This window comes from Muscardinus avellanarius, assembly GCF_963383645.1.
Source record: "Muscardinus avellanarius genome assembly, chromosome: 7".
NCBI lineage: Eukaryota > Metazoa > Chordata > Mammalia > Rodentia > Gliridae > Muscardinus > Muscardinus avellanarius.
The window spans coordinates 72,076,429-72,094,281 of NC_137793.1; the positions used below are offsets into that span (position 1 = coordinate 72,076,429).

The following is a 17,853-nucleotide window of genomic DNA, read 5'->3' on the forward strand; positions in this document are numbered from 1 at the left end:
GCTAGAGGTGGAGCTCGGTGGTATTGTGCATACTTAGTATGCACTAGATCCTGGGTTCAACCCTCAGCAGCACCACTGACAAAAAGAAATTGAATAACTGAGACGTATTCCACAGAGTCAGTTGTTAGATGACTCTTCATTAATATGATCTTCACTTATTGACTAAAGATGACATAACGTGAGCTAGGGAGACAGCTTGGCACTATCGACAGAAGTGTGATTTAAGTTTAAAGTGGAAAGCTTTTTCTATGAGTTACTTATAAATGATCAAGCACACACAAGATTGTAGAAAAGAGAACCATTTTCCATCTTCTTCAGTCAAATTGATGGTTTATTTCTATGTGATGTCTAGACAATACAACAGGCACAAACTAGTTCTTTGATTAGATAAAGCTTGAAAACCAGACTGAGTCACAACTACTTTTTTTTATTAGTTCTATTTATTAAGAGACTTAAAATTCACTGGAGAAGTCTGGTCTTGTAGGTTAACAGCCAAGTAAATTTGAAGGAATAGGATATTGTGTGGTGTGTGTGTGTGTGTGTGTGTGTGTGTGTGTGTGTGTGTGTGTATGGATAAAACACAGTGGTATGGATAAAACTGAGACGCAAGTAGCTGCTCCCAAACCAACCCCAAAGAGCACGTGGCTCTTGTTACATCTGGCTGGCTCAGCACTATCCAAGTTATGGGGCTACAGGGGATACTGTCTAGACCAGTTCTTTTGGCCCTGAGGTTGGCAGAACATAGAACCAGAAAGCCAAATCGTGGTGCAAATATCTCTCTGCATTTTTTCTGGTAGACAGTCAAGCTGGATGGAAACTAAATCTCAAACAATTACCAAATAGCAATAAACAAGAGAGTAGAAAGACTGCACAAGGCTTTCTTTAGTCCTTGATAGATATATCCTGGCTCTTGGGCTACAACATGACATTTCTAGAGTGAATAACCTTAAGTAAAAAGCACAGAGAGCAACTTTAAAGTGGCCTGACTTTTCCAACTTGAGAGCAGTCCCACTATATTACAGGTATTTTCTAGTCTTGATGATGATACTATGATAGGAAAAACACAGCAATGGATAATTGAAATAATTTATTTACCACTAGAGCACCACAAAAAAAAAAAAAACCAGACATACATCGTGTTAAAATACAGCATAATTGGTCATCAAAATACAAAACAACTATTCTTATATTCCATTTTTTAAACCATGCCAACCGTAAAATTGTACTGCTGCTTAGCACATACAAACTGCCGCCCCCACCCACATACTAACACTCCCTCAGGCCCTCCCCCTCCCCTCCCCCTCCCACAGCAATATTTACTTATGGGAAATAAAGACCTATACAACCCCCAAATTTAAAAAAAAAAGATTCAAGAGATCTTAAAATAGAGTATTTAAAATATTATCAGTGCATTCATAAGGAAAGACAAAATAATACAAAACAAAATGTCATTTATCTGAGAGGAAAATACCTGCAGAAATGAGTGATTTACACAGAATTCATGGACAAGGTAGAAGAGGGAAAAAAATCAATACACACTCATATCTGGGGTTGGGTAACACCCAGCATTAGAGTTGTTCACTATTGCGGTATCCCACCTCTTTCTTTTCCAGTTTTCAAACTTGAAAATCCAATTCTTTATTTTTATTAATGGTCAGGAAATTAAGAAAAATGTATACAACATCAAGAAACTTCTTTTTGGATTCACACCTCGCTATGCTGTCCTTTAGCTGAAACTGCAAATAAATATTTCATTGTTTTCCCTATGAATTTCCTTTTTATTTTTTTCTTGTTTGGTGGTACTGGGGATGAAACCCAGAGGCATTCTACCTCCGAGCTACACCCACAGTCCTATCTTTTATTCTTTATTTTGAAACAGGGTCTCACTGGGTTGCAAATGACCTAAGTAGCTGAGGGTGTCTGTGAAATGTGATCCTCCTGTATCAGCCTCCCAAATTCTGGGATTATAAGCGTGCACCACCATATCCAGCCTCCCTATGAATTTATAATCTTAAAGCTGAATGACAAATGAAGAACCCCAACATGGGGGACTTCCTCTGCACTGATGCAAATTGTTTACTAAAGCAAAGTAAACTCTAGCCTCAGCTATAGATGGCTCTCACTCAGAGGAAGGAGAGTAATTTGATCATGGGAGAATCTGGCTTGTGCCTTTTCAACTTTCAAAGAATATCTATAAAATCCTTAACTTTAATGAAATAAATGAAATGACAAAGGCTGACCTGGATTCTTCTTTAATTTGAGAACCAACTAAAATGTGTATCTTTCATCATTCCCTACCCCCTAGCACTAAAAAATCTGGTCAAAGGAAAAAGTATTTTCTTTGAACTGCTTTTGAATAACAATAAAATTCTGTGAAAACACTGATTAACCTAAGTTAGAAAAAAAATCTTTCTTAGCTCAGTCACCAAGGTTCTGAGTTTATATCATTGAATCTTCATTAAAATTAAAACATTTTCCCTTAATTATCTGTGTCCAAGTTTCCATCTCCCTAACACAGAAGTTTTTTTTTTTTTTTTAACAGCCAACTTGATTAGTAATGATGCTTCAAGGATGAAGGCCAACCACTGAACTCAAATTTATTCATTTTGTAAAAGAAAAAAGAAAAACAGGACAAGTGGAGCCAGGTAGCTTATGTCATAAGAATAGACAATACACAAAGCGTAAGTAGAGAAAATACCATAAACCATGTGTTTGTAGGGCAAGTCAAAATCTAGGGGCTTTACTCAAAATAACTGGCCAGCTAAAGGAAACATATGATTGTGAATGATCATTATAAAGAGCACAAATTTAAATCCAACCTAAATCACGGTTGACATTCTTACAGAATATAAAAAATATGGTAAGAATTTGCACATTACACGTAAAGTAGTTAATGTTTTGATTTAATAGTTTGCAAAAGAGATCTGCAGATGTGTTTTCAATTATGCTGGCTTCTATACCCATCTATTTTAATAATATAGGCACAGTTACATATATCAAAACAAAGAGAAAAACCTGCAGCATAGCTATACAGCAATACATGAAGGTCTGAAGTTTGACCAATACATGTCAAAACATTTCAATATGTCACTGGTTTGTTAAATTGACAAAGAACCATTTACAATTAAAAGGAAAAAAATCTAACAGACTTATTCTGAGTAAAAGTTTCCTTTATTAACAGACTTTTTAGTGTTTGAACCTTACACAAAACTTCCTCGGGCAGTTGGTACATAACATGTGTTCCGAGGGCTTTTATCTGAATGCAGACTTGCTCGGTCATGTAATAACTCTCTTGGGTTTTTCATCCTATGAATATGACCTCTTTTCTTTTCTTTCTTTTTTTTTTCTTTTTTCTGGCTCATTTAAGTTCAAGTTCCTTAAGCCATCCATGAGTTTCTGGCAAAGTATTTGGTCTCCACTTTATACACCTGTTTTATTTTCCAAGGGCAATGAAATGTTCATTATATAGTAACACACAATAAATAACTCACTGTTAACTCTAAAAGTAAGAATGGGAAGGGTGCCCATTGCATAGCAATACAGAAAAATCAAGTGAAGTGTGGGGCAGAACAGTAAGTACAGCAACTCCACTTAATGGGACTTTCTTGTTTTTGTTTTTTTCTTTCACATAATTAACACTAACAAATTCTTCCAGTGTTTATTTTTTTCATTTAAAATAAAAGATTTTGCTTCTTGTCTCTCTCACAAAGTAGGTAAAATGCAGAGTAAGGCCTTCCGCTTTCTTTTTTATTTTTTGTTTCAGATGCCAGTTTTAACAAACAGAACACAAACTTCCAAAGTGTTTGAACTAGTACCGCATTTTCAAAATTTGTTAACACTGATGAACCAAGGCTCTCTAGGTTTTCTTGTTACAAACATCATCATCATCCGTCATTGTCATCATCATTGTTGTCGTCATCATCACCATCATCAGGATTTTGTCTTGCCACTTTTCCAAGAAGTTTAGCTGCATTTGCAAGACTTTACAATCATATTGGAAAGCTGTTCAATCTTGGGTGTTTTGCCAATATAGTAGAGAATGGTCAGCGATTCCAAATCTTGAGACACACAGCAAGGAGAGGCGGATGCTTCTGGGTTTATGGTATTATATAAGCTGAGGACCTGATTGGACACAGGAGAGGGGAGACAATATAGAAAAAGATTTTTTAAAGAAGGCAATTTTTTTTAAAGAACAACTTCATGTTGTTATCAGTCACAGAACAGAGTAAGCAGCATCACGTATTTTGATTTATGATTGTTTTCTCTTAACTCTAAATTATGGTCAGATTGGTACGTGTCCTTAGCAATTACCAACTTCATTCTTTTACCACAGGACGATAGTTCTTGTACATCTTAAACAAATGATTCTATAAAAGTCAGATTGGACAAAATTGTTCATTCTGCAAATTTTCCTAAATTTTTCAGTAAGTTTGCCCTGATAGCTGCTTTACCACACGCATTGGTGAGAATCCTTAGTATCTGGTCTTCTTGTTTCTATACTACTTTGTAACTGAAGTTGTTCCATGGAAATACTTTTAAATACCAACAGATGAAGAGCTGGCCTTGAGGTGGAGAATTCTATACACTTCCTACCTTGTAGCCCTGGTAAATCTTCTCTGGACAAAATAAGACTCATATGCTAGGTAAAGAAATGAACACATGGATATGTAGAAGAAAATAAATGTTTTATTAACATCCTCATGGTAGCTTTAACCTACCCTGGTGTATAGAAAAAGACATCTGTCTGCAATGTAAAATCTCTCTGTGTTAAATGTCTTCTAAAGACCAATTTAATATCACCTAAATTTTCATTTTCAAAAGGTCTTATCATCATAAACTGGGTGTGGTGCCACACACTAGTAAACCCAGACTTGGGAGGCCGAGATGGGAGCATTACAAGTTTGGGGCCAGCATCAGAAACTTAGCAAGTCCTGTTTGAAATATAAAATAAATATAAAATATAATTTTATATATATACATACATATATAAAATAAATATAAAATAAAACAGGCTGGGGGTATAGCTTAGAGGTAGAAGGCCTCTGGGTTCAATCCCAGTAATACACACACGCGTGCGCGCGTGCACATGCACACACACATTCATTTATCATTGCTTCATAATTACAATAATGTGAACAATGACTTAAAAAGCAATCTACCCTCTTAACTATTCACTTTCTTACATTTTGCTTAAAGCAGTAATAATAATCAACCCTCCACGTACTTCCAATGTAGTAGAGAATGGTAATAAACAGTAGCTAGTGGGTTGGAGGAGTGGATAAGCAGTTCTCAAACAGCTAGACTTATGCCTTTATCCCCATTTTGTATCAAAGGGTGTGTGACTTTTACTAATAGAAATATGTAGGTTCCCCACTGATGACACAGAGACATTTCCAGGGATGCCATTAATGTGTTAGTCAAACAGCAAGTGACCTTTTCCTAGAGATTCACTGCAATTTCTTCAGCCTAAGACAGAAGATCTGTTCAGCGCAGCAACACTGACTACTTTATTAAGCTACCCTTGGCTTCTTGGGTAACGGTCCAAACCACATATTTGTGACCATGACAGTTATTCTTCCTCTCTCCTTGAAAAACAAGCCTGGTCGCAGCCTTCACACACTCCCTCTGTGTATCAGGGAGGAGAATTATGTTTCTACTTGGCAACCAGGCCTTGCCCACATTACAGCTACTGCTGCCACTGCCCAGATGAAGCAGCCTGGCCAGAGAGCTCAGACAAAGGGACAGGCATGAGCAAGCTTCCCTCACATGGCCAAGCACGTGGTTATCCCAAAGTGCCAGAGCCTACAGGGAGCTGGGAAGACAGCTGAAGGAGGGGAAGCCATGTTTGTGAATTTCAATTCCAGCCTATGCAGGCATTTATGAGTAAATATACTTCAGATTCCACGTACGCATGATTTTTCATAAGACCTAAAGCAGAATTTTTGTAACCCTGATTGTCTCAAATAATTGATAACCCCAAACTCCTGAATCCAGCTGAATGCATTATGTGATCTTCTTGGCAACAGATTCATTTTCCTACCCTGCAGCGAAGGCAATTTTTCTAATGCCTCTTTAATAGGGAGATTTACAGAGGCATAAAGAGCAGAACAGAAACCCCCAAATGCAGTCACATTTTAGGAATTAAACTCAGCAAGACAAAGCAAGTGGAGAGGTGGTTAAAAGACAGAGGCTACATTCCAAGCCCTGATTTGTCACTGGTGTTCCGTTTGCTCTTGGTCAAGTCTTCCTTACAACTAGAACACAGTTTTTTTTGTTTTTTTTTTTTAGTAATTGAAAGCTTGAATAAGTTAATTTATGGAGTCCTTCCCATCTCCAAAAATCTTAAATCATGAGCCACCAGGAGGAGGCACATGAACAAATATCATTATTACACAGAAAAAATCTTGGAAAATTTTCACAGAAAATTACCTTCTAAATTAGCTCACTATCTTCACAGAAATAATTTGATAAAACATTCAAATTCTTATTTAATTCTCATGGTTTTTCCCCCCAAACAACTGTTAAGTTTGGAATTATTATTTTAAAAATAACTTTTAATTCAAATACTGCTTTTTACCAAACAAAATTGAGATTCTGAGAGGTTAAGTGACTCCTTAAGTCTCCTACAATAGTACATTACTATGCAAAAACACCAAATAAAGTCCCTGGCATTCTTTCTCATGTGATAATCCCTAATGGAAGTAATAAATGTCATTTTTTTTTATGGAGACCTGGGCCCTTCATGCTTTAGCTATATATGATACTATATGTAAATGATTCAAAAAGGGTGTTTAGATCTACCTATTTATGCTTGTACCTGTTAAGAATATAAAGCAAAGAAAATATTAAACAAAACTTATAATCTAATTGAGAAGGTGTGACCTTACTGTTTGAATCTGATCAGTGTAGCTTTCTGATTATATCTACAGCCTACATTCCTCCTCATCATCTAAAATTATTTTCTCCAGCACCCATGCAAGAACAGAAGAGATAAGTTAGCAAAACACTTACCCTGCTGTGCTGAGTGTCAGAACTCCATAAATATGGGCATGCTCCAGCACAGAAGTTAGCATTGTACCCTTTAGGTTCATGTATCCATTTCCACCCAAGATCCCTCTTGAAATCAATGTAAAGTGGACGTAGGCAGCAATTATCCTGCACATTTCTGTTGAAAGACAAGTCAATGGAGATTGTAATTCCGAGTTTCCACCTGCCTCACCCCAAACCAGAGAAATGACCCATTCATTTATTCAGCAAATATCAGATGAGCAAAGAGCACAGACCAGGTTCTCATGTTTTTAATGTAATGTCAAGTGACTTTTCTGATAAGATGTTCTACTGATTCACTGGACTATTTTCTCTTATGAGTTCTATACTCTGACTCCCTTGTCTGTGACTTAGAAAGTCAAAGAAAGTCGAACCTTTGACTTTCTAAGCAGGGATGAGCAGGGATGTGGTTGAAAGGGTCTGAGCCTTTCTAACCACCACTGGGCAGTTCTGCTACCTGCTCTCTGATGTCCTTTGACATATATAATGAATGAAGTATAAATGGCTAGTTCCAAAGAACCATGTAGGGCATTTTTCCTTTGAGAACATAGCCCTTGTTTTCACCTTATATCCTACTAATTGATCCAGGAATGAGCTAGAAATCCTGAACCATGGAGTCTTGCTCCATACAGTCACTGGCTCTGGCAACCAAAGCTGCCACACTCCTCGTGATATCTGACATTCTGAGCATCTTATCAGAGAGGACCCTCTACATCTCTCACTGCCAGAAACCAAAGCTCTTTCTCCTCCATAAATTCACATGGGAATGGGAAATAAGGTCTTGCCCTGCACCCCTCACTTCTGTTAGATTCTGTAGCTAAAGACGTAACAAACAGCATTCCCCTCCCATCTCACCTCTGCTGCTGAAAAAGATCTGACCACTGGCTCTCTTAGAGAGGGCCGAGGCTTTGTGGAGATGGTGGTCCTCCTGATTTATGGCATCACCATCACATATTTCAAATAAACTTATATTTTCTCAGGGAGAGGGGGTCAGTGAGCTCATTTTATTCTTCAGCATCAGAGTACTTCAGAGGGATTAGGAAAAATATTGGGTGGGGAGTGATCGTTTTCTCTTTTCTCCCTTGGTTCTTTGCTGAAGAGCTGATGAATACAGCAAAGAAGTAACTGTTATAAGCACCTGAGAGGAATGATGCTCTAAGATAGCAGAAATACACTGTCCTCTCCCTGGCCTCCCTCAGTGAGCTCGATTTGAGTTAACGTGTAGAACAAGCAAAGGCATGCAAGGGTTCACAGATGCCATCACTTGACTTCATCTCATCTCTTTACCTAAAGCAATAGGCTGCATCCAAAGCGCGCTTCTTCCGCCGGCTGGACTGTTCTGACTCAAGTCTGTAGGAGGGCAATAACATTAGCAGGAGATGTGGGCTCTTCCCACTGTTTTTTTTCCTAGTGGACTTTATAGTTTTCTGATCACCACTGGTATATGTGGAGGTGCCATCAATACCTTGAAAAAATGCATTTGGGTAATAAACATTTAGCTTTACCATCATCATATGTAATCAGCTATATATTTTTTACTTTTGTTTTTTGGTAGTACTGGGGATTGAGTCCAGGGGTATTCTACTTCTGAACTATAACCCCGGCCCTATTATATTCTTTATTTTGAAACAAGGTCTTGCTAAATTTCTGGGCCTAGCCTTAAACCTGTGATCCTGCTCTCTCAGCCTCCCAAGTGCTGGGATTATAGATATGCACCACTGTGCCCAACTTATTATTTTCCTTTGTATATTGTCACAAATGGCAGCAATGGCCACCAAGACAGCATCTCCTGGCTAGAGTCATCCTCTATGAAAATAGATGCGGTGGACCAGACTGCCACAGGTGACAACTTACACTTCTAATGGGCGCTTGTCAGAAGGCAGTTCAGAGCATTAATGGCAGGGCTGTTGTTACTTATGGAAGTCTATAGAGAAGAAGTCTTTGACCTGTGGTCCGGGGGCAATCAAGGCAGTTTATTTTAGTCACTCCTCCCTGTAGGCTGTGTTCAAGCCCTTGACCGATGAACACACAGCCACAGAACATGCCTTGACACCCGCTGGTTCACGGTCTCCCCAAGACTGCTAAGTTCAGAAGGCTTCCCCAATGAACATAAACTGAGACTTAACTAAATGGCAGTGAAGTAGGGTCAAGGGAAACAGAAGGTACCCGTACCTAATGCTATTTTTGGGAGGCTGTGAAGAAAGGGCTTTTTCATTTATTTTATGGCATCCTCAACACTTTCCTGATTCCATCTGAGATTTGGAAACAGATCTCTCAAGAACATGCTCAGGAGACTGCCAGTTTAAGCATTTAATCTCCACACTCAAGAGAATCCTAACTGGGTTAGAGACTGAAATAAATCTCTAGACCTCTGGGAGTGTTTTTCCATGAGCAAAGGCCACTTTGGCCTTCTAAAAGTGGATGGAGGTTCCAGGTAATGTTAATAGGGAAGAGAAATCAGTGCCTGACATGGCAGAGCAGGCGGATGCTGCTCCTGTACTTGGTACAGACCTTTCCTCTCCTCACCCACAGACTCTGTCCCAGACCCCACAAGACTCAAAACCTTGGCATCTCTTCATTCTCTCTGTCTTTTGGCTAATTCACTTAAGTGTGAGCATGGGGAAAATGAAAGTTTTCATATGTTTATAAACTATTATAAAAGTGTTATAAGAAAGCAACTAAAACTGTCAGATACAGGCTAGAAAATGTTGAGTGTTTCCACTCATGACCAATAAGTTATAGAAACTGAGGACTCTTTTCTTTAATGAAACACAGTGTCAGTTCCTGACATTTGGTTTGGGAGATTATCAATGAAGTTCCTTGAAAACATGCTATCTAGTTCTATAAATGAAAAATAAAGGGCTTAATTGACTACTGACTAGTTTGTAGGATTAATAAGCCAGTCAGTTACTATTGGCCAAGTCATCTCTGGGCATCAAACAGTGAAAACTGGGTACCAACCCCTTTCTTCTAATCCTTTCTTCCTCTTTATAGCTTTCTCTATTCATAACAATTATCCAAACAAATGACACTTCCCACACCTCACCACACAATCCCATTTCCAGGTGCCAACTGACTTTCCTTCCCCCATGTGATTACCACCACAAGCCCTGTTCAGCCACGTATGACCAAGTTCCCGTTACCTGCAAATCTTGCTTCAAGCTCTTCACTTTTATTTGGGATGATATAATTATTGGATGGTACAAAGGTGCAGCAGGGACAATGTAAACTTATTTTAAATCCCAGGTTCCTATCTGGAAAACATAAAGTCAAGGAGGTCATTTGTATGAGTGTCTAGGCCCATACATCTGTAATCAATCTATAATAACTTGGGCCACTGAACATCCAGGGAGAGAAAAAGAAGGCGGTTTAACACCTTTATGGTGAAGCCATTCATGGACAGCATCAGTGACATCGAAGGACAGCCATTCGCCTTCTGCTCTCGTTTTCACGACTTTGCTGTCGATGTAGCGTTGGGTGGGAGATGTTAAGTCTTTGGACTTGAGGATCTAGAAGGAGAGAGAGCAAGAGAAAAAGGTCAGTTGTCACACTGGTATCATGACTAAATCCAAACCATTAGCATTATCCCAGTTAATTGCCTACGTTTAGCTCTACTCTAGTATATCCCTGCATTGCCATCTCCATAGCATAGCCACTTGCATAAAAGCATAACACCAGGCCACTTGCCATGAAAAATAGAGCTACTAAATCAGCTGCATGTTATGATCAAGGTGACAGGAACCATAAAGCCAAGTGTCTAAAAGAAAGTGACAGTAATTATTTTACTCTGCTGACATAAGCCTTGCAAGATTCCAGTCATAAATTCTCTGCCATTAAGTTAATGGTTTTGCTGTTCTGCTTCCTCACTTCTTTAATTTGGGGAGCTGGGGCACAGAGGGGGCAAGAGGAGAGAGAGCTCCATTCCAGAAGACCCATTCTTACCCTCTAAAGTCCCTTGAATTGTAAATCTTTGAACAAAGAGAGCGAGGGCTTACCCCTGGTTCCTAAATCCATTGGAATTAAAACATGTGTCATGCCTCAGCATTTGAGGCAAGCCTCTAGCTGGGATTTTACTCTCAGTGTGACTTGTTATGATTTATAAAGATATTCCACATCCTGCAGTCTAAGAATGAATCTGGGCAGGAGCAATCTGGCACAGTGCACTGATGAGAGTCTGAAAGCAAATCAGCCCTAATACCGTGACTTTAGAAAGAGCTGTTTATTTCAAGTAACTGAAGAGAGACTGCCGTATGTTCTTGGGTTTCTATGGGAAGTGAACATTTGAGGTGGTTTTTAACAATTCTATCTTGAAACGATAGTGTTTTATGAACCAAACCAGGATTCTAAGTCTCCTGGGTCAGAGTAAATCCCCTTCCTGTTTTATACTTTCCTTCCTCATATTCTAAGTCTTCTGTGGTCATTTCACACTTATGGGTTTGGTCTCTCCGGCAAGGTCATAAGCTTCTCTAGGACCAGGATCACATATCCAATTTGACATCATTTCAAAGTAAGGATTCAGCTGAATCCATGTTTGCTAAATGACTATCTGAATATCGAGATTTATTAACTCTCCCTTAAACCTCATAAAACAAAAATGTGTAATCTTCCCACTGATCTTAAAATGCATTTTCCTTCCATGTGTGTACATGATTTGTTTCAGGTAATTTGGCAACAAGCATTTCCTGGAATATTTGGCATTAATAGTAGACTTTTTCTGCAATAAGTATAAAAAAAAGAAAGAAGGCCATATTATCAGAAAAATCCTGCTTTACAGGCTTGCTTTTTGGTCCACAGAGCCCCTCTACATGATTAGAATTTAGAGGCATCATGACCCTGTAATAAGAGGACTCTCTTTGTGAATTAAAGAACCAAATAAACCTGACTCCAGGCCTGGGCACAATATGCTCTGGGCCTAGCACACATCACTTGACTTAATTTAATTTTCAAAATATTCCTGTAATGTAGTTTAAGGAAACTGAAACTCAGAAGGTTGGAGTTAACGTGTCCATCGTCTCACATGAACAACCAGTGAAGGCGGAGTCGTAGTAACTCCTAGCCACTTTCTTACTTCAGGGATGGATTTTACAAAGCCAAAGAAAGTTATAGGAGTTGGAATTGGGTCAATTCATCCTTACTCCTTTCCTAATAGCAGAAAACATTTAATAATAAAGGCAAAGAGCTTTAAATAAGATTATAATAAATATTGGTCCAGGATGAAAATCTAACATGGTGGAAAGTATCACAGTTAATGCTGACCCAAAGCTATAACTTTCAAGATATAACTTAACAGCAGTCACTCCTTTGGGAATCAGAGCTTGCCTTGAAAATTACTCCTAGTTGGGCAAATAAGACACCACTTATCCACTTCAGAATAAATGGCATAATTAACCTAATATGGGATAAGAATGACAAAAACAATGCTTGAGAAGAAATTTTCAGGCATTTCCATCTGTCTCACTGGCTAAAAGTTAATAACATATCCAGAACTCACTTTTCTGTCTTTAATTTTTTCTTGTAACTGATCTCCCATAATGATGTATTATTACATAATGCTTTGCATATTTGCTGTGCTCCTAATTAACACGGGTTATATATCTTAGTTGTATTCAGATAACTAAGAAACACTGCCCAGAAAAAAGCATTCACTGTTAAATTAATTACACATAAATTATATACATAGATCACATAATGATATAAGTTATATATACATCAAAATAAATATATAGTAAATAGTCATGACATATATGTCATACACACAGACATATATAGACATAGAGAGAGATGGAGAAATATAAACAAACACAGGTATAGATATAGAGAGAGATGTACACACAACATATCTAGTATTTAGCTTCACTGAAGACCTGGAATTTAAAAAAAAAATCATTATCAGGCGTGGTGGTGCATTCCTGTAATTCTAGTACTTAGGAAGTTGAGACAGAAGGATGGCAGGTTTGCAGCTAGGCTCAGCTACTTAGTGAGGCCTTCCACAACTCTAGTGAGACCCTGTTTCAAAATAAAAAATAAAAAATGGGTCTGGGGGTGTACCTCTGAGGTAGAATGCCCCTGGATTCAAGCCCCAGTACCACACACAAAAAATTATGACCACATTGACAAAATGCACAGCAATAATACAGATTGGCAAGTCTATGGAAACTTTTTACCCCATCGAGAATTAGTACATCTGAATTTTCTTGCCTTAGAAAGAGAACAAAGGGGAGTAAAGAGACTGGAGTTCTTTCTATTTAAAATCTCATGAAAGACTGAGGGGTAAAGGCTTCCTCGATTACAGAGGGCTGTTGGACTCAGACAATGGACAACTTCATGCTTTCACATGGGTGAAAGGTCCTCTAGAGCTTTTTTGTTTGTTTTATTTTGTTTACTGATTTATGATTCAAGAACATGCTACATGTAAATCACTCTAAAAAGACAGTTAACTACATAATTCTGAAACAGAAATGACTTTGGTCTTGTGGGTTTGTTGTCTTGAACTTTATGGACAAGGAGTTCTTAAACCCACTTGTTGCAATTTAACTGGATTCTTCTTATCCAGTCCTTAGTGGAAACAGGAAACAGCTGCTTTCCATCACTCAGAGAATATCCCTCATATTCTTGGAGACTATTATTAAGTCCCCCTCAGCGTGCTTGCTTTCTCTCTCTAAGCTAAATAAACCCAGTTTCTTTAGGCCATATTTAGAGGGGCAGTTTCCCAAACCTTTAATCATTTGGGTGGCTAACAAGGATGGATGATGCTATATAAAAGAATTCCTCCTACAGCTTCATGATTTCACTTCAGAACAGTCTGCAAAGCCTTCTAATCATATCTCAACACAAAACCTTAACTTGAAAGCTATCTTCTTCCTAAGAATAGGTACAATCTCCCTGATTCCTGTTTATTTCCCATTTCTAACCCACACTAAATGAAACTTTAAGAGAATAAGGTCTGGGTAACTAACCTTCTCCTTTTTCTCATTAGTCAATTCTTAAATTCAAGAGTTTATATCAAAACTGACCAGATCAGTCAACTTCTCACTCTATATTAGCTTTCACTGGCTTGCTCCAATCTCTGAATAACACGGACACTGAATGTTAATGGTCATGAGTATACAGCTGTTATTTTACCTAGATCCACCATAGTAAATTCATGCACATATGATCATAACAAGAACATTTTAGTTGACTGACAGAAACTTTTTTCACTGGCATGCACTTAATTGGCCTGATTAACCAGTATTTTATTTCATTCCATGTTTTGTTTTGTATATTGGCTGGTGCCTACAACACACGGGGGCACATGGTTCTGTGTGTGTGTGTGTGTGTGTGTGTGTGTGTGTGTGTGTATGCATGTACATATTCATTTGAAGTTTTAAAAAATTTAAGATTTGCATCTCTCTCCTTCTCTTAGTTTTTATAACTCCCTAACTTATTTTCTTCTTTAAACAGCTGACCAACAGAAGTTCCTGACTGAATTAGAAAGGAGGGCTCTATGTATATAATGCATATAAAAGGAGATTTAGCTGTCTCTGGCTTACATACCCATCCACAAAGATTACTACTATATACATTACACTGCTATATACACATTACATTACTGCTATATACATATTTTATATAGCATGTACAAAATACCCACATATCACCTTTTGCAAGGCTCTAAGCTCTTTGCTGAGTTACAAAACCCCTATACAAAAGGATCCATTCATTTCTCCATCACTGGAAAAGAGCCAGCCAAAGGATGAGGAAAGGTGAAAGTCACTCATGTTACCCAATAGTTTGGGGGTGAGTAAAAGAGAAGCAAAAGCCTAAATGCAAAATTATAGCCAGAGAAAATCTTAGACTTAAAAGAATAAGGCTGTATATAAATTCAGCATTTGGCTTGTACACCAAGGGCAACATCTCTTACACTCCTATGAGACATAAGTTATAAGAAAGCATTGAGAATTCAGTGTTATTTTCCATATTCAGACATTAATGATCCTACAGGAGAACCGAGGAGCCAATTTACTCAGGCTTCTAATAAAAAGGGTACTTAACAATAGGGCTATAGTGAAAAACTGACATCAAGTTAAGTGATGTTAGCCCATCTTGGTTTTAAATGCATTTAATATTTTTAAATGTTTCAACTGCATTTAATGCTTAATGTACTAAAACATTTTAAGTGTTTGCAGTGACTTGCACAGAATGATTAACAAATGTTGAATTAAACCTTCACTCTGCTGGCTACGAGCATGATTCGCTCCAATCTTCTTGACCCAGACTTATTCACTTCAATATCATGAATCACTAGCACTAGAAAGGCACTTAGAGGCCATCTGCTCCGACCCAATACAATTCATCTCTGATGTATCTTTGTCTAAAGGCCTCTCAAGACAATGAATTCACTACTTTTTAAGAAAAGTTGTCCCAGTTTTGGACAATTCATAACATTCAGATTTTTCTTGAATTTGGACTTAAAATTTCCATTAAGTTGCTTCAGTTAATACTAGTATCACTGCCTCAGAATCACACAATCAGTGTAGTTCTTCAAACATCTAAACACTTTCACATTTTTTAGTTTTCACAAAGCCTTGGGAGTAGACAACATGGTCCTTATTCTGAAGATTCTAAAGCTAAAGGAAAAGAACCCTGAGATACTGAGGTGCATTAACAAAGCCCTACAGGAAGACCCTGGCCTGACATCTTGCCCTCTAAGCACTAGTAAAGAGGGTTTCCCAATATTGCATTTTTCTTCCTGAAGCAAGATAGAAAATTCTTTTTCCTCTCCATGGCAGGCCCCAATCACAGGAGGTGGTATCCTTCATTTGCTTGCTTTAGGAGAAGTTCAAGATGCTTCACTGTCCTTGTCAAGCCCATTTTCTATCTCCCTCTTAAATGAGCTCAACAGACTCCAGATATAGTCTAGCTGAATATGAAGAATATAGAGAATATGGTGAGTGTGGACAGGGCAATGCTGCTGTCTCCCTTGTTATTGTCACTACTTCTAGTGCAAATGTTTTATTTCTGGCTACAGCCACATCACCCCCATTGAGTTATAGTACATTTTTATAAAATAAAACCTTTGCCAGGCGTGGTGGAGTATGCCTATAATCTCAGTACTCAGGAGGCTGAGGCAGGAGGATCACAGGCTTGAGGACAGCCTCAGTAATGTAGCAAGTCTCTCAGCAATCTAGTGAGACCCTGTTTCAAAACAAAAGGTGTAGCTCAGACATGGGATGTCCCTGGTTCAAGCACAAAGCTTCATGCTTTGTGCTTGTACTAAATAAAAACATTATGAAAATAAAATCTTTGCTCTTACACACAGTATCACTAAGCCTAATTTTCTACCTCAAATACTTTCTGGAATGAGTGAATAAAGAAGAATAAATAAAAGAAGGCAAACAATGAGGGAAGTCTCCAAGTTTAGCCTGCATCAGGACCATCTTATGGGGCTCAATGACACAGATTCCTGAGTTCCAAACACAGAGTTTCTAATTTCATAGGGTGAGGCCAGGACCAAAATTGTTCCTATGCAGTGAAGACCTGCTGCTCCAGGGATCACTCTGAATGCTTACTGCTGCAGTCCATACTTAATGTCATTTTTAACACAAATGCAAATGATACTTATGTCTCCATTAATTTTGAACTTTGATAGAGATTTTTAGCCCTTTTTTGTGGTACTGGAGATAAAATGCAATGGAATTCTATCTTCAAACTAACCTTCCCCAGTACTATTTATTTATTTGTTTATTTATTTATTTTGTTTTGAAACAGGGGCTTGCTAGGTGGCAGGGAGTCTTGGTGCATTTTCCAGGCTTCCTCTATCCTGCAATCCTGCAGGTACTAGGATTACAGACATTCGCCACAAGGCCTGGCCAGATTTTTAATGTTTTGAAATCTCTGAATCTCAGGTTTGCTATCCAAGGTATAAGCTAGCCTTAGCCACAGGGTACCAGTGACTGCCATCCAGTGTCATCAGTGGACTGTTAATAACAACATTAATTATCATGGGGCTGAAACTAGAATCTATTCCTGGACCCTCAGTTGCTTCCTTCCTGGTTGGTTGTTTCTTTAATTGATACTCTATGGAATGTTGTACACAGCAGAAAAAAGTAGAATTTCACTAATCAAAGAGATCTGTGAGGCCCATTTAGGCCAGGAGTCCTGTCCACCTGGGTTGACTGACCATGCATTCCATTTTCTCAATGGCCCCTTAGGGTTCTTTGAAGAATCCAGAGGGCTGTGCCAAGTACCCTCGAAGATCATTAGCAAGCATAGTGAAAGGGCTCAGAGACTTCGAAATTGGGCAAACCCAAGCTATTATCTATTGGATCCACAATTTTCAAGCCCACTTTGTACATTTGTTGAGAGAACTGAATGTCACCGTGTAGAAAAAGCACCTAGCATAGTGCTTGGCATTCAGTAAAGGTAAATTCTTGCTGTAATTATGTTCCATGCCTGGTCAGAAACTTCCAAAGGTTCCTAATGCCTAGGTGACATAATATACAACCTTCTAACAACCTGTTATCACAGGTTCACCTTCATTCTGAGAAGACAAAGCTAAATCATATCCCTAAGACATGTGTTATATTCCAAATTCTATCTTCAGGCTAGTAATCCTATCAAAATGCCTTCCTTCCTCCTTTGAGTTTTACAAAACAACAAAACAAAATGCTCAAACAACAAACCTTTCTGTCCTGCAAGTTCAAACTTCAAGTCCAACTTTTTAATGAACTGCTCTGAACTGAAGTCATTTCTTTTCCTAGATATCTCTGCATTTCCTAGATGCCAAGCATCTGGCCCCTTGCTCACCAGGGATTTAAGGGTAAA

At 38.3% G+C, this 17,853-nt stretch overlaps 1 protein-coding gene across 2 annotated transcripts in view; it reads right to left on the reverse strand.

Annotated features, from left to right (window-relative positions):
• Positions 1 to 3,963: 3,963 nt before the first annotated feature.
• Positions 3,964 to 17,853, reverse strand: part of TGFB2 (transforming growth factor beta 2) — a gene marked incomplete at both ends in the record, with an annotated part of 80,666 nt that continues 66,776 nt past the window's right edge. For both annotated transcript variants that reach the window (XM_080699578.1, XM_080699577.1), the window contains 5 exons: positions 3,964 to 4,122; positions 7,012 to 7,165; positions 8,335 to 8,512; positions 10,191 to 10,301; positions 10,424 to 10,556. In XM_080699578.1, coding sequence (XP_080555704.1) covers positions 3,964 to 4,122; positions 7,012 to 7,165; positions 8,335 to 8,512; positions 10,191 to 10,301; positions 10,424 to 10,556 — 735 coding nt within the window. The remainder of the gene's footprint in view (positions 4,123 to 7,011; positions 7,166 to 8,334; positions 8,513 to 10,190; positions 10,302 to 10,423; positions 10,557 to 17,853) is intronic.